At 33.1% G+C, this 26,010-nt stretch overlaps 3 protein-coding genes across 3 annotated transcripts; all 3 read right to left on the reverse strand.

The window, feature by feature from the left end:
- Window positions 1-2,020: 2,020 nt before the first annotated feature.
- Window positions 2,021-6,652, reverse strand: LOC110997851. Its single transcript, XM_045629836.1, has 9 exons — window positions 6,551-6,652; window positions 6,155-6,484; window positions 5,779-5,948; window positions 4,995-5,513; window positions 3,123-3,196; window positions 2,945-3,003; window positions 2,609-2,869; window positions 2,343-2,509; window positions 2,021-2,187 (listed from the first exon to the last, which is right to left on the reverse strand). Exons 1-9 carry the CDS (start codon window positions 6,560-6,562, stop codon window positions 2,109-2,111), a joined length of 1,671 nt encoding a protein of 556 aa, XP_045485792.1. The 5' UTR covers window positions 6,563-6,652; the 3' UTR covers window positions 2,021-2,108.
- A 1,747-nt stretch (window positions 6,653-8,399) lies between these two features.
- On the reverse strand, window positions 8,400-12,220 carry LOC110997662 (cuticle protein 19). The gene is made up of 4 exons (XM_022265918.2): window positions 12,104-12,220; window positions 11,556-11,711; window positions 8,958-9,124; window positions 8,400-8,573 (listed from the first exon to the last, which is right to left on the reverse strand). The coding sequence occupies exons 1-4, from the start codon at window positions 12,113-12,115 to the stop codon at window positions 8,522-8,524; spliced, it is 387 nt and encodes a 128-aa protein (XP_022121610.2). The 5' UTR covers window positions 12,116-12,220; the 3' UTR covers window positions 8,400-8,521.
- A 5,207-nt stretch (window positions 12,221-17,427) lies between these two features.
- LOC110997573 (cuticle protein 8-like) lies at window positions 17,428-21,439 on the reverse strand. Its single transcript, XM_022265812.2, has 4 exons — window positions 21,304-21,439; window positions 20,949-21,182; window positions 18,972-19,138; window positions 17,428-17,689 (listed from the first exon to the last, which is right to left on the reverse strand). The coding sequence occupies exons 1-4, from the start codon at window positions 21,382-21,384 to the stop codon at window positions 17,479-17,481; spliced, it is 693 nt and encodes a 230-aa protein (XP_022121504.2). The 5' UTR covers window positions 21,385-21,439; the 3' UTR covers window positions 17,428-17,478.
- Window positions 21,440-26,010: the final 4,571 nt, after the last annotated feature.

The raw sequence follows: 26,010 nt of genomic DNA on the forward strand, positions 1-26,010 counted from the left end.
ATCTATATATGAAGTACAATTATCCCTAAAATACAACAAAGGTCAAGTGATCTTAAGAATTTTGATACAGCATTGCCTTGCAAGAGTAATTTTCTAGATTTAGTCTCGTACCGCGCAAGACTTTGCCAATGAGAGATTTGGACTGCAATTAAAATACTCCGCCGGACGCATATTATGCTTATTTTATAATTCTATATGGGTTGTGGCCAACCGCGTTGAATCTAAAGAAACAAGACTATGTTAATTGTTTAAAACTACGTATAATTTAATATATAAATTCTGATGACACCAGCCAACCAGCTCAGAGAGCGGACAATTAAAAGGTCTCTTTAATCCATGTGGTTATTAACTATCACAATTCAGTGTATAATATTAATTATATATCATAATACTGTAATATATATATATATAATATATATAGTGTAATATAATAGGGCCCGACGACTATTTCACGTTTACAAAGAAAGTTATCTCAATGAGAGTCAAATAGCCGTAAACGTGTCACGTGTTGTTATGGTTTTTGTGACCAACCGCAAAATCCAAAAAAAGTATAGTTTACAAAACCTTGTCATACATAAATTGTGGGTCATTTTTTGTACTCGGTGGTAGGACAAATTATATGTAAAACCTTATGTTTAAAAATGTTTACGGGTAATGCGAGATAATCATAATTTGACAGGTTCTATTTCGTGTTAATTGGACAACTTCACGCAATAGACCCAATGTTATCATCCTTGCAAGCCACAATTATCATCAATGCACCCATTATAAGACACGATAAACTACCTACTATATAAAAATTACCCTTGACTGACATATTTTTGTCGATCTTCACAGCTACAGTTGAGTTGTTTGCTCTTAAGCAGTGACGTGCTGTCAAATATCTAATTAAGTGGCATTAAAATAGTTTCAGAATGTTTGATTTTTATACTACAATTAAATAAAATATTTAATAACGTTGTGTAGTAAATTTGTTTCTTTTTTAAATTTATTAAGTAGAATGCCTTCGACATCTTCTTGTTCTTTGAGTGCAGAGTGTGCACCAATGTCGTTTCTTGTCTTTGTGCGCTGTCATACCTAGGGAACACTGAGAATGTTTAGAAAATGAAAAACCACTGACAAAAGCTGTAGGCCCATTTTTCAATAAGGGTCTCTTCTGTGGCATCTTAAGCTCTTGGGAATAAATGAATGTCGCAGAGCGCCGGTTCAGAACTGCGACACCAGTCCATGCGAAGGTTTCTGGTCGTCGGCTTAAGTATGGGATATCTTGATGCCTGAATATTTTTTACTTGACTTATAACAATGCCTAGACTTGCCCGTATCTGCTGTTAGATCACTTTCTTATCTTTCTCTTTCTTGCGTCGCACAGCATTGATGTTTTTTTCAATAGTCGCTGTTAAAGGACGTCCCTCAGGCGGATCATCATTAAGATAGCTACGTCCACATAATGAAATGCTAATCGTAGCCTAACTCAGCTTTGTTGTTGAGTAAGCCCGGAACGAAAGTCATAATAAATCATTGATCGAAAATTTTCTCGCGTTAGGTTCATTTTCACGTGTAACAAGAGTTTCAGATTTGCCGCCAATTCACTAAAACAAATGACAAATGAATGCAATATACTATATAAGGTTACCAAACAGTTCTAAAATTGAAATTCAAAAAGTTTTTATTCGCAATGTTTCTAACTGGCCAGTTCTAAACATCGTCAGTGTTACCCACGTATAAGTACTTCCTGACATGGAGAATTGTGATGTTATTACTTTATATGTACTATTTTGTTACTTCGGGGAAAAGTATGCTACATTAAAGTAACTGAAAGGTACTTTTATCAGTAACTAGTCTGAAAACTGTTTAAGCAATATTTCTACATATTTTTTGTTCTATATGCGTTCATATGAACTATGATATGACTTTTTATGAAATATTTGAAAAAGTTTTATTGCGGTCTATGTGCTTGTTTACCAGTTTTTAATGATGCAAAAATTTCAAGAAAAGGGTGTATAATAGTTAAAGAATTTAGTATTTGAAACATCATTCACGCTTTATTTACAGAAATCACAGAAATAGTTATAAATATAGCATCACAGGGCAGGTGTTGAAATATTAGTTTAGTAGTGGTGGTAGCCATGGGCTGGGGCATGGACGGGGTGCACGGATGGGGCAGAGTTGTGGACAACCGCGTTGAATCTGAAGAAACAAGACAATGTTAATACACATACACTATGTTACGAAATTTGTCTCAAGTAGAATTCATAAAATTTAATGATTGATAAATTTCCATAATGAGTCAATACTAAAAAATAAAATTTCTTTACACTACTTAAGAATTTTATAAAACTTACCCGTTGTGGTCATCAGCGGTGTAGTGGACCTGTCTGAGGGAGCCATCGGGCTGCACCAAGGAGTAGGAGCCGTGGACTGCGTCACCGTCGCGGCTTTCGTGCTGGGTCTTGTGGTCTCCGGTGTGGGGATCAGCCACGGAGTAGGAGAAGTCGTATTTTGGGTGGGCCTGATATGATCATAAAATATATTTTATACCAATAATATATTTACATTATTATACACTTTATTCCAATATTTGATATAATGTTTAACTTTGTAAACTTACATAAGTGTCATGTCCATCGTAGTGAGCAGCGGGAGCGGCATATGCCACTGGAGCAGCGTACGCTAGTTGGGCTCCATGACCATGCGCCAAGGGAGCAACGGGAGCGGCATATGCCACTGGAGCAGCATACGCAAGTTGAGCACCATGACCATGGGCCAAGGGTGCAGCGTATCCACCGTGGTGGACGATGTTTTGGGAGGACACAGCATGGCCATGGCCGGAAGCATTGGCAGCTGCCAAGAAAGCGCCGAAAGCTACGATCTAAATAAAAAAAGCCTCTTCTTATATGCTCCACAAATATATTAATAAAATAATAAATATATGTTATAAACTTACTTTGCTGAACATTTTGTATGTGCTTTGAAACAAATGAGTTTTGATTGATGTCAACGGTCCTGCTCAATGGTTTTATAGAACGCGATCTAGAAATTGAGGAGTGGGGCAAAGAAATGCGTGCACGCACCTTGACTCTAACGCTGACACACCGTCAAGGTCGTTCATACAAATATCGTACGTAATCGGCACGGATAGAATGCTTGCGATTTCGTTGGTATTTTAGCTTTAATTGCAGTAAACAACTTCAACTTCCTAAAACATAATCGATTTATTGTTGAGGTACGAAATATTTACTAGTAAAATACTTAAGCCATTAATCTGTGGGAAATATGTTTGGAATTATTAATAGTTTCTTATTCATGCAATGTTCTTTGTTGCTAAAGCCGAATGTGTTTCAGTGCTTCTCTTATCTTTTGTCACAGCCAAAGATGAATATTATTTATGATACGAAATGAAAGGTGTATTTCTTTCAAAATAAGTAATAAATATGTATCATAAACATAATTTTAATTATGACATTGCGTCCGCAGTTACATTAAGGAGGCCTACTCAATAAAACGCTGCCGTTAATATTTCAAAACTTTTATTTGTTAACAAAATGCCCAACTCGCAAATACGTTTCGTTTTGAAATGTTATATTTTTTTTTATAGAACTGGGGGCAAACTGGCAGGAGGCTCACCTGATGTTAAGTGATATCGCCGCCTATGGACTATGAGACAGTATTGAAACGAAATAAGTAGTTTTTGAATTTTCGAAGTTAATAATGAAGCATTTGACGGAAAGCGAATTTTAACCGTTATAAGACAAATTTATGTTTAATTTATTACTCTATAATTAAAAGAAAGACGTCGTATTTACTCTATTATCTCTCAAAACAGCTGAAGCAATTTGGCTGAAAATTGGTGTAGAGCTAGCTAGCGTCCTATTTCCGTGGAATGGAATATACACATGGAATAACAAAACGAAATGTTATCTAAGGTTATTAAAAAATTTGACAATTAGAAGTTTTGATGTTGACTGGCATTAAGTTATTAGTTATTACTATTACCATAATAAAAAAAACAATGCCACGATCAAGACGATCGAATCTTTCCCGACAAATGCGTAATGTAATAAATGGGTGGAGCCATTTTAATGATTGTTTAAGTGGAATCGAGAATAGTTCAGATTAATTACAATTAGATGTGTATAGGACAACGTCTGTAGGGTCCACATGTTTCTTTATATTATATAAGTCATATAAAATATATCAGCCTTGCTGTAATTAAATTAGAGAACTCTAACTTCTTTTTCTGTTTAATTGTGTTAATAGGAAAATTGTTTTATTAATTATAGTCATTAATATGTATGTGCACGTGCCCTTCTCTAAGTTAAAATTAAAATAGAAATTTGGTAAAATTTATCAATTGTCACTCATAACTGTATGTTTTGTCCTTAAAATTAATATAAAAATACTTTAAACATTTCTAAACTGTACTTTAACTAGGTTAAAGAGAATTGTAAGAATAAATTAGTGAGACTTGTGTGGACATCAATTGTTCCCGTTTTGATTAAGACAGGAAAAAAATATTTAGGATTATAATTATAATGAAATTAATTTATAATATTATTAACTTACATTGAGAAAAATGTGGGGCATTTTTCTTATACAAGAGAAGAGAGAGGCGTTGCAACATACAAAATGTAATTATAATGTTGTGTTTGAAAACAAACACTGATAGTGGTATTATAGCCTAGGCATATAATCGATATATTCTCGTAAGCCTCTGTATGTTGATTTATTTATAGTGATAATAAAATACTGAACAAAATTAAAACCTAGTCCTGGGTAGGTTCCTAGGACATCTGAATAAAGTTCGTTTGAGTTTGAGTTTATTAAATTATTAATGAAATCAAACAATTAACGTAAACATTGCGTGATCGATTTATTACTATATATTAACAAGTTCATGTCTAGATACAATTACATATAAGGTTAATTTAATCACAAAATTTTAAGACTAGACCGTGGTTGTGACATTGAAATATATATTCAAAAGAATTTAGCACGGTTTTGGTATGGCCGTAGGTACTAAAATGTATGTTAAAGGCGAAATACTTTTTGCAGTTGCTATTCTTTTAGATTGAATACAATCTATAATATCGCTATATGACACGATTGCGTTTGGTTCAAATTCAGGTTTGACAAGTTCTGTTGATGTGGGATTCTCTTCATTTGGTTTTTCTTCACTTTTTACTTCGACTGTTTCAGTGTTCTGTGTTTCGGTACTTGTAGTTTCTGTGTTAGCTGCTTCAGAGTTGACTCCCTCAGTGTTGACACCCTCAGTGTTGACACCCTCAGTGTTGACACCCTCAGTGTTGACAGATTCAGTAATTTCTGCAGGTTCCGTGTTAACTGGTTCTGTGATTTCAACCGAGGATTCTGTTGACTTTTCTTCGCTTTTAGGGGCTTCTACTAACTGTTCGTTTTTTTTACAAAGCGTCTCTTTGCTTTCTACAGATTCATCGGTTGATTCCTTTTTGCTAGGCTCAGGTTGGGGAGCTATAGTTTTGACGACAGCATTGAATCTAAAATTTAAAACAATACATTAATAAGTCATTAATTAAAACTAAGCGGTCAAATTTTTATATCCATCAACGCGAAACAACTATTGATTTAACGACTACAAATCTTGGACCTCCAAGGGTCCAAAGCAGTTATTTAAATTTTTATTAAACCAAAATTCAAAATAGCTTTAATAAAATAGTCGAGTCAAGCAAATTGTTTGAACTGGAGCAATCCCAAGGATAATTTAAATAATCGTCAAATTTCTAAAAAGCTTAGAAACTGTACCCCTTTATATCATCAGCGGTGTAAAAAACTTCTCGCAGCAAACCGTCAGGTTGTATAAAAGAATACTGTCCTTGGACGACAGAACCATCGCTTTGTTCACTTTGGGTCTTTTTATCACCAGTGCCTTCATCATAAACGGCGTATGCATATTGATAACCGGTAGCCGCATCCTGAAAAGAAATCTTACTTAAAAAACTAAAATAATTAACTTTTACTTAAACCTAAGGCGAAAATTTCATGTCAACGAACAATAAAAATTTAATTTAACCTTTGTTTTTGAACAATTATACCTTGCATTAGATTTTCTCATATTACCTATTAATTAAACTAACGTATAAATTATAATCAAATAAAAAGCGAAGTATTTCAAACTTACATCGGTATTTGCCAATACAATTGGGACATTAGCGACCGGTGACTTATAAGCTACAATTTGAGCATTAGCCGTGCCTGCTATTGGCGCCAGACCGGAGATTGGCGTGTTTGCAATAACGCAAGGTGACACACATGGACGGGCATTCGATAATGAGACCAATGTTTCTATAGGTGCCGCGGATATTTGAGCAAATTGTGGGCCAGTGTAAGACAAAGGACCACCATAGTTTATATATTCCAATGGTAAGACTTCAGAACCACCGCGCACAACGACATTGGAGAAAGAAGCGCATAGAGCACTATGGAAAAATCCAATTAGAAGTATGAATGTCTGAAACAAAAAAGGGTTGTACAGTAAACTTGTATTATGTGAATAATGGTAACTAATAATACTTACATTCAAAGTCATCTTTCTTGCTGATTTGTGGAAGACAACTGATTTTTTTCTTTAGATCCGCCGTCTTATAAGAGATGCTTTGTTTGCTAAAATATGCTGTTCTGTAACACCGAAACCAACCATCAATGTCGCTGAACACATGAATAGAGGTTAACAATCAATATGCTAATAAGCGTTTAACAGCAGCTAAGTTTCCTTCTTCGTATTCAGACCACGAAAATCACAAAAACTATTTAAATTGGCGTGAAAATTACTTTTGTTTAAGAGAACGTTTAGTTCCTTAGCGATATTCGGGGAATTCATCATCATATTTATCTAAGTACACGGAAACCTTTCACGTAATTATGTTAATTTTATCAAACGCGTGAGACACTTTGTGCGTGTGCGTTTACAGCATAATGCGCTTATTAAGCAAACTGATCACGTAACGATTCTCATTTAATTTTTGTTTTACTTCTGTAACTTTTTTCAATAAACATAAGTAATTTTTAAACAGTCTATCAGTGTCTATTAAGAATTAAAACCAAACTTAGTTTAAACCAAAAAATGTATTCGATGATGAAATATCGACGTGTGTCAAATATTCGGCTAATGCTGACCTATAAAGAAAAATAAGCCAAAGAAAAGAATGTGTAGTTATATTATTGCGTATAAAAGAATACTTATTATATTAAATAAAGATAATATATAATAATTATATCACCATAATCTGTAAACAATTGAAAACCAAAATGTCTTCAGGTAAAATTGCTCTCATTTTTATATAAGGAGTATTCAATGCGGACTGATTTGACAACTTCATATATCTTTCTTTGTTTTCTGTAGACATGACATAATTTTGTTTATATTCTGTTCTATTTTTAAAAATCCTTGATAAAGATTTTTAAAAATAGAACAAAATATTAATTAATCATTTTCCTCGCAAAACGCCTTTTACATTTTTGTAGAAATTATCCTCCTACCATTATCTTGAGTAGAGCATTTTATTAACGTATAATACTAGATTTGGTTGGATTATTAAATAATAAGTGAAACAGGTCCGAAATAAAACATTTCAAATAGAATTCCTTTAAAAAGATGCGAATTCCATGATGTGTATACTATGAATTAACATTTTACATATTCACATTTTATCACACAAGGTTCGGAATGTTTACCCAGCATTATCATTGTAAGTAGATGTGTGAAGTAGATGGTGATTCTTGATTCGTTTAAATTCAAAAATTTATTCGATTAAATTAATAATTAATGGAAATTACATAAAACAGGATTTATTAGGTCTCTTGTTATTATAATTGTCATGATTTAATCATAGAAAATCAAGCAACAATTCAGTTAAGTTTTAAGATAAACATTAAAAAAACTAAATAGGAAGTAACGGTAACATTGTAGTTAAAATAATATATTTCTTAACTAATCAAGATTGCCATATATTTTTCAATTTTATTAAGAGATTTAGTTAATAGTAAGGCAACTGTTAAACATTCTGTGTTCTTTTTGCTTTTAAGGACAATTATTGTTTCACTATAAATCTTTTCAGATCATAATTAGTTCAACAAATTTATTAGGAACTCTCTTCGTTTTACTTCTGGGACATAAAGAAGAAGTATGTAATGTATGTTATTATTAAATATTATTTCATTGATATGAAACTATATATAATATACTAAACATTTAATACAATATATTATATTATATACATTAGTTAAATATTAAGGCATAACAATGCCCTAAAAGATTCTAAAGGACTAAAATGTAGGCGATTTTTACTAAAATAAAATATTATATTATTAAAATCTAAAGGAAATCTAAAGGAACACCTGTAGGTGTAACAGTAAAAATACAAAAATGTTTTGTAAAGTTTATTCGCCGCAGTCTTATAACATAAAGTTCGTTGTGGACTAAAGACTATTTAAAATAAGGTACACGTAATATCACATAGGAGCTCTGCTTCTTCAGCCTGATACCACATCAGTGGTACTCAGCATGCACTGGTGCGGTGTTGTGAACTATCGCGTTGAAACTGGAAAGAAAAATATATTATAATTTTAAACAAAGTACAATTTTTAAGTGTCGTCATTTCAATACCTTATTTTTTACGTGTTTCATGTTAGCTACTAAAATTAAGTCTGGCTTATCTATAGCAATTGCAATGCACTTTTTATAAACAGTAAAATAGTTGAATCAGATAAGTCGTAAGTCATTTTTTATCTTTTATTATTATTTTTTTATGCATATGTGGATCAAAATATTTAATTTTATTTGTAACAATGTTTGAGTACGATAAAATTTTTTACTAAACCTAACTTGAGTCAACTATAAATTGTTATATATGCGTTAGATTACGCAAAACGCATATCTATATGTCATATGTATGTCAGTAACATGAACTGTATAAAATTATTACCCGTTGTGGTCGTCAGCGGTGTAGGTGACCTTGCGGAAGGAGCCATCAGGTTGCAAGAGAGAGTACTCTCCCTTGACGACGTCACCATCACGCGCCTCGTGCTGTGTCTTGTGGTCACCAGTGTGCGGGTCCGACACGGAGTATGAGTAGTCGTATTTAGGATGGGCCTAAAAGCAGGTTATATATTTTTAGAGATAAAAACAAAAATCTATTTAGTGTCCCTCAGACATCTCTCTCTCCAATTTAAAACAATATCATCGTATTAAAAGGGATTTTCTTTCTATGATAAATTAACCTTCGCTCAAACGGTGAACGAAAATATCGTGAGGAAACCCGCTGTGTATCAGGTGGAGGATTACCTACTAGCCTATTAGATTGACAAATTATGATGAAACAGATTCAAAATTCAAGGGCCAGACCTAAAAAGGTTGTAGTGTCACTGATTTATTTTATTAAATATGCATGGCAATTTTTTATTGAATATTAAAAAAAAGAAAAATGGAATAAAAATGTCAATTGCCAACTGATACTTGAATTAGACATTAAAACATGGATTTGAAAAGAAATTGAAATTTACGAAAGACATAAATGAACCTAATATATAATTAATAGAAAAATTCTACGAAAGACTAGACGGTATGGTCGAAAGACTATACCCTGCGACATGGGCGATAAAAAAAAATTGAATTAGATATCGACGCGCGCGCGTTTTTTCTAAATATTTTATTAAACTTTAGCTTAATAGAATTTAGGCTTTCAACGAATACTAAACAATGAAAATAAAAAAATTGAAAACAAACGATTGCATTGGTATGTCCTGTTGATATAATAACAGCAAACCATCCTGCATTAAAAGTGTAGCGTTTGCGAAACCAAACTTAATTCATATCTGTTATTAAACGTGAGTACTATTTGCAAACGATTTCGTCCATCATGCCAGTCATTATCTCAGGTTTCACAATGTCCTGGGAAAACGAGCACAAATATTGACTCTAGAATCACGACCAGGATTAAATCGTTACACAATTATCAAATTATTACTTATGACGCTCTATTTATGACAACCTAAACGCCTTATTGGAACCATTACATTTCCTTTGTTTTGTAACTGTTATATAATGTTTATGTTTTGTTAAAAGTAATATAAAGTGTTTTTGAATGAAAAAAAAAAGAGATCTAGAATCACTAATCATTAAAACAACAATTTAAATAAAACTCAAAAGACATTACATTTAACAACTAGTATGCTATTACATTAAAAAAATTAACATTTAATAATTACATACTTTATGAATGCAACAGGCGATGATTTGCGTGACTTTGTTACGAATAGCTAACAAGTAATTCATTCGTACGGAGTGAGAACCCGATGACGTAATATTGGTAAAAGTAAAGCTGGATTGTTCACAGATATTTATCCCGGAAGCGACACGTTAATCGGGTAACAACACGTCAGAATTACGCAAGTATCAATTAGTTACTATTGTATTACGCCATCCACACTTTATGGTGAAACAGGTACAATACAATAAGTTGCTTAAATTGCCCAGAAATGGAAATTGTTATCGAATACTATTTTCGGATTTGGTCTGTTGTTTATAGTTTCGTTATTATTTTATTTACATGCTGTGGTGATTGAAGAATGTTAATAAATAATACAGATTAAACATTTTCCCTTGTGATTAGGCTTGTTATAAAAAACAATTCTAATTTTAAATTCGAATATTTTTCGCTATAGAACCACTTCTACCAAACAGTTTTGTATTTTATTAATTGTATTTTACTTTTAAATACATATTATACTTGTTAGGAACAGGATTTTAAACGACCTACAAATTTTTATAGGCAGGAAAACCTGTAGTTTGTATGAACTTTTTTTGGCAAAGTAGAGCAATTCCATATTAAAGAATTCGTAAAGAGTATTTTCCGTATTTGCTAATGTTTATGAAGTGCTAAGTCTTGCAACTGTCCATGACCATAATGTTTATTTAAGTTTTTTCTCAGGAGATTGTGAAACTTCATGCATGCTCTCATTGCGCGGGCGTCCCTCGATCATTATATTACACCGAAACTAAATTGTGGGTTGAGTTCATTTAATATCATGTTTGTTAGTTGAGCAACCCATTGTGTAGATTGTATATATTTATTGTGATAGCTGGTGTGCTAAGAGAATAATTGTATTTTGTTAGCATATTAAGCATATGCCGAGAATATCTCGGTGCACTGAACATGTGTTTTACAATATAATTATATAACTTTTGCTACCAATACTAACTGTTACTGTTTAGTTTAACAATGTGTTAAACGGAAGTCTAAATTTGTTTTCAACTTATACAGTCTAGAAAAAAAATTATCTCAGACTCAGAATTATGTGCATAAGGTAATTTCTTTAGACATTTTGATTGAACCTGCGCTAATAAAAGTTTAAATTGTAAAAACGAAATTGAGAGATGGTTAACCATATTGTATCATTAAATTTAAACACTATATATAATATTTAGAATCCCTAGGTTAGTGATACTTTCACTAATCTTTTAGCAGTTACTGCTGCGCGTCAGTATAGTTTACTTGTATCTTCGTTATAAATGCTATACTTACATGATAATCAACGTGCTGATCATGGGCGTCGTAGCCAACGTGTGCGACTGGCGCGTACGCGACAGCCTCGTGGCCGTAGCCCTCGCCGGCATATCCGTGGCCAAGGTGCACTACACCGGCTGCTGCTACTGCTACCACGGAGAGAATTACTGCGGCCTGCGAAACCCATGTTTGTTAATATAATATTGGTCTGAGTATTAGTTAGGAATTAAGTTTTTAACCTGATAAATTATAAACATGTTTCTTGCTAACTGGGGTTTTTAACCCACTGTTCCGTAATCCAGATCCCACTCAGATAAAGTATTTTATAAAATCTTAAGGAGTCTTAGAATTGAATGCAATAATGAAATAGATAATTTTTAATGCCCAAAATAAGTTATATATAAAAAAAGCATATGGAGCAAATAAATAAACAAAAAAGATATGACATAAAATAAACGATATTTTGCCGTTTGTTCGGACGCCAACTCCATTATATTAAATGTGCTCCAATAAAGTGACTAACTATCCTTTCACTTGCAACGGGATAAAACACAAATTCCACTTACTTTTACGAACATTTCGACTGAATAAGGTTTGCTTCGTCAGACCGACCACACACGACTGATACCAAGAAGGTGCACCACCGACTTTTATATTATGTTAAGCAGTGAGATGCGGCGTCGTACGCAGCGTCTACGCAAGAATATAGCGATTTGATAATGTGGTAATTACGTAAAATTATAGTACTGCAGTTCAAGGGAATTAACTTGTAAACAATAGAAAATGGAGCATATTTTTCACAGAATAGATTTGATTAGATTTTTTACTATACAATGCTTTTTAAAAATATTATTTTTGATATTCTAGTGAATCGACAGTTTTTACCTACGATTAACAATAAAAATTACGATAGCAATAAAAGTCTTTGTTCACTAGGAAATTATTTTTCGCTTGAAATCAAACCCAGGATTGAAGTCCAATGTGGGCCCAAACTAAAGCAACTTATCGGTATGAATAAATAAATTAATCGAGCTACAACCATTTAAGTTTGGGCCTCAGGGCTTCATTTGTCAATCTTAATAGGCAAGAAGGTGATCGGCCTACAGTGCCGTGATGCGGTAAATTTTTTAAAATGCGCATAAAGAGTGATGATTAAAAGCGCCCATGAAGATGAAAGTCGCACGCTGCAGCCACTAGGCCAACACACTATTCGGTTTCACAGTTCATGGGTAAAAACAGACCAAAATGTATAATGTATAATATTAGTTTAAATAAAGGAAACGAAGCTTTAGAAAAATAATATACTTTCTCTTTTTAATAACACAAGAAGGAAAAGATTAAGTCTTTGTACACACATTACCTCATAAAAGCATTTTAAACGTCCCTAATAGGGAAATAAATCACGAAATATCTCGATCACGTCTTTCTCGTTTTCTCTAGCCTGTCTTTTGTTTAACGTGACCAATATGCAGCGACAACTAAGATTCATATCTAAATAAGCAACATTTCTTGGTCAATAGAGCTTAAATTATGACATCCTGTAACAGAATAGAATCTAGTCCTGAGATCGGACTTGTCTTTGGCTCTCTAAGAGGTTCTGAAGTGATTTTCTCCGCTCTGTGCTATTTATAAAAAGAGAACCTGTTTCACTTGGATCCACCTGTTCAAGACGTTTGGAAATTGATGAGTGACTGATTACATTCTTTTATCAAACAAATTTAAAAAGTTTTCTTCCTGTGGCAGTGTCCCTTTAACGTTGGGATCATTTCCTCGTGGTTTGCGATACTAATTCGTTGAGCGAGGAAAGCACCCGCTCTGGAGTCACCGATGCTAAATACTAGGCGCATACTTAAATCTTCAATTAGCGCCTGTGCACTTGAACCCCATGGCCCAAGAATCACTACTAAAAGACTCTTATGATTATTATCTTTGAGCCGATTATTAAGCTTTATGTAATATATTTGAGTATGCCTCAATTTTTTATATTTAATAAGTAAGACTAGAACTAAGGAAATATAATATAAGGTATGTATATGTCATGTATTCGACTACTAAAATTACTTCTATTGCCAATAAGCGAAACGTATCTCTGAAATATAATCTTAAAAATTAATCAACCATAGCAATATTAAATATAAGTAACAAATTTTGCTTTTGACCATATTAATATTAAATCTACAATTTACACGTGATTGTTTGATTACTTTAAAACAAACAAAGAAGAAACCAAACAAAAACGATTTTTATTAACATTACTTAACGTTTAGTAGTGGGTAAAATTGTTGTTCTGAAAGATTCCCATTCATCAAGCATATAAATAACTACTGTTTCGGTGAGTAACTTCTATCATATCACTTTCTGGAGCGTAGCCTTTCGCCTTTCGTCAGTGACTACTTCAGTTCACAGTGACCAATATAATCAAAGAAGACAAAAATTCTTTGATGTTATCATGACGCCAGGTGTAAGTTGATCCAAGATTGATTTGAAATCGTATCGTCGTATGTAGCAAATACTATAGACGGCCATAGACTATACTTATACCATAGGCGGCTATAGTATATACTTATACCATAGACTAAAGACATAAAAATATATATAAAAAGTTTTAATTAACGTAATTAATCAGATTATTGGAGATCGCTTCTAAAAGCCGACCTTCACCCTGACTTGAATGTTTAATGTCCAGAAAGATGAAACTGCAATTATAATTAAGATAATGTATGCATTTACATGCTGATGTACTTAGGATGATAGTTTGATGTACCGGTAGATTTGTATGTAAATTTACAATCCACTTAAGGTCAATAAAGTTCATGGATACTTTTGTGTCGATTTTATTTAAATCATCAATATTTATTATTACTCCTGGCAAACAAAAAATCAAAATCAAAGAATTAGATGCTAATGACCTTTGGACATTTAAAAGACTAGTAGCCGTATGAATTCCAAATTTCACCAATTTTTTTTTATATAATAGGCGGGAAAACGATTCTGCGGGACGCCCAAAAAGGACAATCATCGCAGAGAAAAGAAAAGAAGAAAATGCCTCACTGGCTGGGTATTCTACAGTCCGTTTCACAAGGCATTTTCTGTTGCGAACTAGCCAACTGTGGAATCAACTCCTGGTGGGGTCTTCCCTGAGAGATACGACCTCCAAAAATTTAAAATTCAAGCGTACTCCTCCCTCAAAGGCCGGCAACGCACCCACTAAAAATGGGCGTCTATGGGCTTTTATTGAAGACTCCTAAGTCTTTTGGTCTCAGTTGGCTTTATTATCCACATGACTATTGAGTAAGACTGGTTTATAAAAGTATGACGTATAATTGTTTTTATTACCTGATAGTATGTACCTCGAATATTGTGAGGTGTTCATGTAACATACTAATATTTGAAACTGTCTTATTTTGAATTCAATTACCTAAGCCGATGTAAGCCCGCAGTTAATGTAAGCCATGGTCAAAATTTCATTTATAAATTGGAGTAACGCGAAACAATTTTCGTAAATTCAAGAAATTACGTTACGTAAGTATAGTAATTAGGTATTGTTACACAAGTTCACACATCCGTGCGCGTATTGATTGATGTAATTCTTTAATTTCTGACAATTTATTGGTCGATTATTATTGTTCAAATTTGATGACGACGCTTAAAGCAGTAGGCAAATGGGCAGGAGGCTCACTTTATATTACATTGCCAGTAGGCTCGCAAGTGTGTTACCAACCCTTTAAGACTTGGTTTACTTGTTTAGTAAACGATTTTAAATATATAAATATGTTAGAGAATTATTTAATTTATCTACGATTATTATTGTTAAACAGGTAACAAGGTTTTAAAGTCGATTTTTGACTATAATTTACTATAAATTAAATAGGTTTGTAGGCTTATTTTACTATCAAAAATGTAATTTAATAATAATTTAAATTGAAAACGTTGGCAAATTACGAAATATTTATGATTTCGCTATTTCCGCTATAAAGTAAAACTTGGTGAAGATGACAAGAAATTAATCATGTAAATTGTACAGAAACCTATTTTCGTAATGACCTTAATTGCTCGGATCTTGATATTTAAGGAGTTGTAACACAAAATAATTTTATTAAGCTATTTGGTACTTTAAATGTAGGTTTCGTTTCATAGCTTAGTTTTGTAAATCGTTTCATAATAATATATCAAAATATAAGTGTGAAAGCGTAGTTAAAAGCGTCCTTATTAGTTATTTAAGTTAAAAAATGAAGAGTTCGACTGCCTACTTTTTTAGTATGTTAGCAGTTCCTAAACTTACATAGACAGAGAGAGACAAAAAGCATTGTGTACTATTTGTTCGTAGAGATCAAAACGTGATCGGACTTAATAATATAAATTACGGAACAAGATTGAATTAACATATTTGTTCTTTGTCTTCTCTTTGTACTGCATCCTTTATGATACACCAATTGATTTCTTTCTTTTTCTTTGATTTGCTTTTGATGGATTGACTTAAAAGCTAAACAGTGCTAAGTGAATAAATAGAACGCAAGCACAGAGTGTCTTACTCTTGATACAGACTGTGAGTAGTGTTATTGCAGACATTATTATGTTAAATATCCTTTCTATTAAATTAAGTTCGACTTTAATATCTCATAAGTCTTAAATTTGATTGATCATTATGTTCCATTATGTCTCAGATAGAGACATTTCAAAAAACAACAATTGCCTGATTAACAAAAAATCGTCAGTAAACTGGCATTACTTAAACCCAAAATTAAAACCTTGAATCAGACAAGACGCGCTGAACCTTTGTACTTTCCTGATCAGGAAAATATTTGGCTATAAATAAATATATTTGGGTTAAATTCAGATAGATTTAATTCAAAAAGGGTTCCGGATCATTGTAAAAAAGTTACGGAAATCTAATTATACAGAAAAAATGTTTTGAAACCTATTAAACTTAAAAGCCTATTAAAGCCTAGATAAAGCATACAAAACAATAAATCTTATATTAAAACTAATTTTATAGTGCAGCAGCGTATAATCGAAATCAGTTAGGAAGACAGCTACGTGATAGAAATTAATGATTTTTTATCGTATTCGGTTACGTTGTGTATTAATTCATATGCGTTGCATAAACAAATATATGCGGCTCGGAAGCTAAGAACAATAGCGAACGAACAATGCGATTGCAGAAGAGCACTTCCGAAGCTGGATTAACATATTGTAATGAACGGAAGATCCATCTTGTAAAAAGCTGTCAAGTTTAACGAACACATTTCATACTGTTCCTTTCTCCATCGCATATCAAATCAAATCAAATCAAAATATCTTTATTAACAAACAACACACAAACAATTCATAAGTGAAAACAAGTACACTTATGAACGTTAAAAAAATTTAATTAATTGAAAGTCAGGTCAAGAGCGTAGAGCGGGCAAGAACTGGCAAGAAACTTTCCGCCGCTCTTTTCAATCGCCAAGTTTTTAATACAAATTGTTTGAACTGGAGCAAATCAATCCCAAGGATAATATTATAATAACTATGATTATTAACGTACAGGTGTGTTAGCCCAGTGGCTTTAGCATGTGAATGATTCCCTGAGGTCGCAGGTTCAATCCTCGGCTGTGAACCGATGAAATTACGCATGTGATGAGCACATTAACACTCGCTCGTACGGTAAAGGTAAACATCGTGAAGAAACCGGCTTGAAGTAGACTCAAAAGTCACAGGCACAGGAGGCTGATCACAACGGACAACAAACAGATACAGAAATCTGAGGCCCATGCCTAAGAAGTAAATCATTGAGGCACTTGGTATGTTTCTAGCTTAAAAGTGATTAAAATTTAGCTTTGAAATCTGTTTGAGTTAACGCACGAAACTTTCTGAATTAGAGACACACAAATATAATAAAAGCTTGTGATAAATAGTAACGATTTATTTCTATTATTAAAAACTAAAATTGTGTAAATACTTAATGATGGGTCAGGAAGGGAGCAGCATGGACCACTTGGCCGTGGACGAGGGGAGCGGCGTGTAGAATTGGAGCATGATGAACAATTGGCGATGCATGGACAATGGGACCTGCATGGACGATAGGACCGGCGTGGGCGAGTGGAGCGGCCTGGGTTTGGGTAGCAGCAGCATGCGCTGATGGAGCTGAGTTGTGTACAACGGCGTTGAAACTGTGAACATAAATATGGTATTAAAAATATAAATAATATTTTAAACTTTACTAGATTTTTGACAAAACTGCTTACTATCAGAGTTCCATTCCAGCCAACTGACTCAAAATTTTTGTAATTGTTTTTAACCGTATAAGTTAAATATAATATCATCTTAATTTACGTTGCAAAACAAAGTGTTGGTAGAGATTTTATCAGATCTATTGGCCAAACGTTTGTTCAGATAAATCACATTGTCCTTGCCTAGTTAGTCTCGCTAGCTGTTCTACTTTGCTATTCCTAATGAAAATGTTATGTTAAGAAGATTGAAAAGAAATATACATCGTAAAAAATATATCTTTCAATAGTAAAAACATTAATTAAGTGAAATTTACTGTATTTGATGTAGGTATAAAACTTATTATAATTTCCAGTCAAAGATGACACGTAAACATTGATAATATGCAAGAGATACGTTATCTAGTTTCCTCTGAGAAGATCGTATAGATACGTTGTCTAGATAATTTTTCTTTGAGGAGATCGTGCGTTCTAGCCCCAGGAATGCACTTTTCTATGCACTAACACTTGCTGGTATGGTGAAAGAAACTGAACGTGTATAACAAGTACTCGACTATCACGGTGAGTTATGCTGCTATACCCTTCATGGAAGGTTGTTGAACATAATATGAGCATTTAGCACTTTGTTTATTAAAACTCGTTTAAGCTATGTTGCGCGTAATTAAAATCAGCTGCTGGCTACATATGTGATGTATGACGTAACTCGCACAAGTTCAAGTTGGTACACTTTCGCGTTCCAATTCATGAACAGCGTCACCAGTTTTTAGATTTTTCATGAATAGTTATGAGATTTGAACTAAAAACTTTCGATATTATATAATGAATTTAATTATGCAAATATACAATTTATGTTAGAAAAGAAAAGTGCTAGACGAAAACACCTTTTCTATTAACCATTTTGTCGAGCACAAGTCGCTTCCGACCCTTCCAACAGCATGAGAATAAAGGCTCTTGTCCAAGTCTAACTTATTTAGAGTAAGCTATATTCAAGTTATGTTAGGAGTTGTTAATTTTAATTTCCTTTTGATTGCCTTTTTGAATATCACGAATATCAATTGATAATATACGCTTTTTTAATATAATATTCTTAGGAAAACAAACGTATGATTGTTTAGCCTTCATACACAGAAGATGACATATACACAGTTAAAACATATTCTGATCACTAAATCTATGGTTCCAAGTAATTAATACTGACTGTTTAATTTAATTTTCAAAGGCTTACCCAGTGTGCGCGTCAGCGGTGTATTCCACAGTTCTGACTGCACCATCGGGTTGGACCAGTGAGTATTGTCCTCTCACGACGTCACCTTCGCGGCTCTCGTGTTGGGACTTGTGGTCACCGGTCTGAGGGTCTTCTACGGAGTACGAGAACTCGTAGTGTTCTGGTGCCTGTAATTGACGTCAGAGCTTAAGCTTCAGTATACTATAAAAGTAAGTTCCAGAACACAGGTTATTTTGGTACAAATCAGCTGATTGTAATCTGTGGAGTAGATATTTGTGGAGCTAATGGAAGACTGTAACTGTCAAAGGCCAGTTAATAAACCCTTTTGTGTAAAATTTCATTAAATTTGGGTAAAAGAATAATTTAGTGCGACGTTGAATATTTGCTAATGATAAATTTATTTACTTAAAGAATTAATAGGCATGAGATACACATATTTATGATTTGAGTCAATAAATTATATTCGATGTATACCAATTCATTTAATTTACTATGTAAATGGGTTTTATGACATACGCAACATGCCTCTGACGTAGGCTTGAAATGATTATTTAATATTGGCAGCTTTCATTTATATTAGTTTATTTAAACTTGCTTGTGTTAAACTTTGTAAATAATACTAGACTAAATATAAATTGTTTCAATAAAAGTATTCATGCAAAAACAATTTTATGGAACTTCTGGAACTTGTTTCATGCACAATTATGTATACGCCAATTTTAATAAAAACTATATAGCCGTTAATCAATATCTGTGTAAGAGAAATAATATGATTTTATTTTCTATTAATAGTACCAGAAAATACACGAACCATTGCTTGTGAAGTTTCATAATAAGCGTTTCTCGTTGTCTACTTAATTAACAGTGATACACGCTTGATTAACATTACCAATTTCAGTCTATGATGACGTGATTGATAAAACGAACATTACACTGTTGTAATGACAACTTACACAATAACAATTTAATTGGGTCGTTTTACGATGTATAATTTTTTATCACAATATCCCTTCACTTTGTTGTTCATCATAAACTACTAGTACTATTATTATCTTAGAAGTTTATGGAGGAGTAGGAGTTTATGGTTCAAATTTTATAAAGGAAAGTCTAATTATATTATAAATATAGATGGAGCCATTTTGTACGTATGGTGACTTTAGTAAAATACCTTTTGTCAAATATTTTTTGTTGTAATCGCGGAGTATACTGCTATTCGATTAATCATAATATTTTTTACTGATATATCTCGGTTTGCTTGCTATTGGAAACAGTATACATTTGTTGAGAAAAAATTTGTTTTGCTAGCTTTGTTAGAATATCCATTCATTATTTATTGTTGCTATACTTGTAGAAAAAAAAAAATGAAATGAGAAATTATGGTGTCAGTATACGATAAGGTAACTATAACATACGTATATGTAACGCTTTAGCTTAAAATATACTCTACGTAATTATTAGGATCGTAGAGGATACACGATATACCGTACGAGATGGACGGATGGATAAAATGGATGAAATGAAAATCCTACACCAAACGTAAACCTATAATAAATTAGCGACGTACTATTGGACCAGTTTTCACTGGTACTCATCGACAGCGACACCTTGCGACTGTTATTTAATGGCAATTCGCGGATATGCAAAGCTGCCTTGCATCATAAATAGAGTGGTCGCTCGAATTTATTCAAGTCCCTTTATCTAATGGTATAGTTACGATTATAAACGAGATCACTTCCCTGTTGGTCAAGGAATGTGTACCAATCTCCACTGTGACTTATGTTTAAAGCGAAAATATTACTTAATAATAGTTGCAGTATGAGAGTATGCTCTTATGAAAATTTTACACAAATAATAATATCTTTTCGTACTTAAAAATCCTGCTAAACAACTACTTTACCTAGAGTTTACAATTAAGGTTATAAAATCTAATTTAAACTAAATTAGTATCATTTAGAGAGCTATAACAACAACACTTACGATTTCTTCAGCATGATCACGGGCAAAAGCGACGGGTGCAGCATGAGCGACAGGAGCCACATGTTGGACTAGGGGACCAGCGTGAATGAGGGGTGCTGCGTGGGTGACTATCGGTGCATAGGCTCCATGAGTAGGCTGGTCGTGACGAGTGATACTTTGAGAGGAAACCGCAGAGTGTCCTTCGGTGATGAGACCGGCTTGGCAGGCCGCCACCAGGAAGCTGATAACTGCGATCTGGAATATTAAAAGAAAATAATATTTGTAAAAATACTATTTTATATGAAATAATACACGTATGCCGTGCAAGTAGAATATACGAATTTTTAAATTTCGAACATTTTAAAAATGATCTTACTTTGAAGTACATGTTGCTTATTGCACCTTTGGGCTCAATTGATAAGGACAAGGGTTGCGAGGTACTTTTTATACTTGACATAAACGCATGAGTAATTTACCACAAAACCGGCTGACATACGACCCGAGATCGAACTTTCTTACATCACTGACACTTAATAAGCTTCATTCAAGGTTAAATTGCGACCGAGATAATTTTTGTTTCATTAAAATAATTATTGCATATTTTATTTATTTATCGGCATACGGATAGTTCTATTATAAATGTCAATATGTTTAATATGATAAAGAGATGAATGTTTCTTTTAGTCTAAAGTGTCGTAAACCCAATTTTTTTTACTTAAAGTCTAAAACGTGTTTAAAATAAATGTCTGAATGAGTTTTGTTCCGGTCGGATTACTTAACATATCTCTGATGTTATAATAGCTAAATACATTTTATGTTACGCACGTAATTCGTATACTTCAGCACATTTAATTTTAACTCTTGCATAAGGTTGTACTTGTGTTAATTTTTGGTACCAACATAAGCCTAATTTGATAGCAGTGAAGCAGCGAATCACTTACGCCCAAACCCAATAACCTGTCTCATTCCTTTTTTGATCATCTGAGAAAGGCATCTTAGTCCAAATATCGTTAAAAGTGTTCCAATAACCAATCGATCGTAATAGCCATCTGTCAATACAAGCTATCCATGGTAGGTGGGATCGGTGTTGCGGATAGACCTTTGTATGAAAATGACAGTTCAACTATGCCAATATCCTATATTAAGATTTTAACTTACTCCAGTTTTTAAATTAATTAAAAATATATTTGATATGTTTTAAATATAGACATGTATATTTTAATATTATTTGTACGGTTTTGTTTACTTTATTTGGTTTATATCTCAAATGTGTAAAGAGCGAAGAGATTGCATTCTATCGGTTGACAAAAAAGGATTGTATTCGTAGGGTTTGGTTTTTGGGATGCAGATAGGAGATCGATTGACTGTCACGGTCTGATCTCAGACTCTTTTCCAATCAAGATTGTGATTGCATTCTGGCGTTAGCTTTGCACAGCTGAATTTACTATGTGCGCATAATATCTTCGTACTCATTCGGTCCATTGTGCCAGTCCAATTAGTCAGGACAAATTTAGCGATGCTCCTTCCAGAAGTTCAGAAGTTTCGCAGGCTTCACGACCTCCTGCCTGAATTATTTAATTGTTTCTGATCTGATACAATTCTTAATAAACTAATTAACATACGATTAATTGTCTAAGTAATGCAAGGACTAGAAATGAAAAATATTGTTAATTTTCTGTTTCTCATTTAGTTTATCGTGTAATACAAAACTTTAGCTAAGAAGCTAAAAATTTGTGTGTGTCACAGCTTAACGTCGAATAATCACATGTAAACGCAGCCTTATATTCCGGTCCAGTGAGAAAGTAGCGCTCTGGGTTGCACCGAGTGATCCAGTAAACTGTTGCATAACGTAAAGCCGAGGTACACTGAGCGCATGCAATGTGTATATGAACTGTCTCTAGGTATTACGCGAAAACAAATGATTTTTTTCGCGGTAGGAGTGCTAAAATAATTTGTGTTAACACGTTTGCAATTTTATTTCTTATAAAATGGTCAACATTGTAATTTTAACCAAAATTTGGCGCCATCATTGCAATGGTCTGTATGTGCCCTGTTTATTTTCATTATTAAATATACTTTAAAGCTAACCTAACTTCTATAAAATTTAAGACAATGTTGTAAATAACACAATAATAACCATCATTATTGTCTGCTGAAATAAATGAATTAGATATGTAGGTAAAAATAAAGATAATTAGAATTCCTTGTGTCCTGGACAGTCAGTCTCTTCCTATTGATATGCTAATTTCGCAGATAAAATACGCCTTAAAGTATTTCAGTTTAATAATATTATTCGACAAATTAATAATAATTCGGGCGGCTTAGACTGGGAATCGAACCTCAAATGTTTGGTTACACACCAAGAGCTCCAGTACAACCAGTTAAGCTATCCGAGACTCATACCTAAAAACCAGCTGTTTAGTTGCAGCATAGGTGAATTACCTAGATACCGACTGCAACGCCATCTGCCAGGCTGATCTAAACCATCAAAACATATACAAACAAATATATTCAATTCGGTCCAGAAGTTTAAGAGGAGTTCAGTGACTAACATACAGTAGACTTATATAAATATATATATAAAGATAAACCCAGTGCGCAACTAGCAGATACCACATATATACCGCTATATTTATACCACTGTTTCCCCTCACACGCATAGCAACGGTAATGTTTTTGAAGGTCGCACGAAACTCGATATTGGTAAAAACGTAATGAGACCTTTAAAGCCAAAATATAAATCGTTATCTTGTGCCGTATGTCATGTCGACGGCATCGTAAAAGAAAACGATTCTATATAATCATTCGATATGTCAATGTCGCAAGTTAAGATTTTTTGTTAATTTCGTCTTCGTCATGTTAACTCCTTGAAATCCAGTAATAACTTGGGGCAACATGGTCAATTTGTAGACAGACTTTGCTGTTAGTGCTATGAAACCTTCTTACTTTCTAGTGACTGAATAATTTGTACTATGGATGTCAACTACTATATACTATATTTATTTGTAGCACAGCCAAATTTAATGTATTATATGGATTATGTCTCTACGTCCTCTGCAATCCAGGGCCGAGGAAATTTCGATCGATACTCATCTTCTACACGTGTCGAAGTCGTGTCAAAATTCCTGATTCCGTTCCCTTGTGACAAATACAGGAACAAAGGAATTAGTTTCAGGTTTTCAAGTCTGTTAAACAGTCATAAATCATTTTTACTTCTAATCTGCACTCCATATCGATGCTGGTCGTTTCATCACAGGGGCTTGCATTCTGCTTACGCTTACATCCTATCAAATAGGCGGCGCGAATACACCGAGCTCCGTTAATATTTTATCCTGATTCATCGCTCTCTGGTTGCATATTAATCACTCTAGGAGATAGTGGACTACCTCTTTTTTTTATTAATTTTAATTAATTAATTTCATTTATTTTAAATAGGCATGCTGACGAAACGAAATAATGGTGCTGTTTAGTCTTTCAGCCGTCTCATTAGCATACTTGTCACCTCTCGTTATCGGAGAGTCCATATTTAATACTAAGAAATATGTGAATAGAAAACTTAGAAGAAAGAAACTTAAATAATCTAAAATTAACACATTGGTTAAATGATTGTTACAATACAATACAAATTTTTCCAACCGTAAATGTATTAACTCATTAATTTGTTAGTTTTTATTAAAATATCAAATTGTTATGACAGTTGATGATAGCTCAATTCTGTACAAAGAACACGCATAAGGCGATAATATGAGCATTGAACACGCAAAAAGTTACATTGAAAAGTATTCAATGCCAGTATAATTCAATCACGATTTGAAAGGTTTATTAGTCATGTTTGATCTATTGTGAACATTTTAACTTATTATTATTTACTTTCTGTAATAGGAGGTAAACAGGGTGGAGGTTCACCTGATGTTAAGTGATGTTGACGCCCACGTTTTAAGAATTGGTACGCTCTTTTCTTAGACCAGTCAATGCCGTCGCCAGGGTGAGCAGATAGGGGCAGCTGCCTTACGACAATCAATCCATTTTTGATTATCTGAGATATGTAGATTAATCCAAATATTGATAAAAGTGTGCCAATAACCAATCGACGAATTGCAATAGCCATTTGTCGGTACAAGCTATCCATGGTAGTCGGGATCGGTGTATGTGGATAGACCTTTGTATGAAATGACAGTTCACCTGTGCCAATATCCTATTTTAAGATTGTAACATACAGAACCTTTTAACATAGTAAAAAAGCTATTTGATATATTGTTAACATAGACATGTATATTTAAATATTATTTGTAAGGTTTTGTTTATTTTATTTAGTTTATATTGAGTATCAAAAATGAGTGTAAAGAGTGAAGATATTGCATTCTATCCGTCGCCAAGAATGGATACTCTTCATAGGTTATTAAGATGCAAATAGACAATTGATCGAATCGATCTCAGATTGTTTCCGTCAGTGGATTATTTATTGGGTTTGGGCGTTAGATATTATCGATAAAATATTTTTAAATATTAGTTCTTACAAGAATATGCCTGAATAAGTTATGTATTTTATGATTTAGTGTACATTCCAGCACGTTAATCTTTTCACTCATTTTATAAAATTCATATTCAAACATACAGTACCTACTCCTTCTGCCCTATAGAAATTGGCTGGCGATGCCATAGAGATTCCTCACTTCAAAGATACTGCAATCGTTGTCTATGGTATACTCGCCCAGCGTTTTGTAATTTCGGTGACTGATACTTTATTTAGTGTTGAATCTAGAAATATTATTTTTGTTTATTTTCAAGAAATCTTTTAGAATTAAAATCTTAAGTTAGTCATTTAGTTAATCTTAAGTAAATCTATACGTAAGCATTTAACTTACGTCAACAATTCTCTGGATAATTTATAAAGATACTTACATAATTCATAATCTGAGTTGATCAATACAAATATGAATCGATAAGATTGTAATACGCTAAAGTCATAAATCAAAAAGGTATGTTAAATTATAAATCAAAAGTTATTACTCATGTATATTAAAATTTTTGTCATTAATCATTATATCCTGCTTTCGTTTTAAATAATTATTTAACAAAGTAT

The sequence above is a fragment of the Pieris rapae genome, chromosome 10 (assembly GCF_905147795.1).
Source record: "Pieris rapae chromosome 10, ilPieRapa1.1, whole genome shotgun sequence".
Classification (NCBI taxonomy): domain Eukaryota; kingdom Metazoa; phylum Arthropoda; class Insecta; order Lepidoptera; family Pieridae; genus Pieris; species Pieris rapae.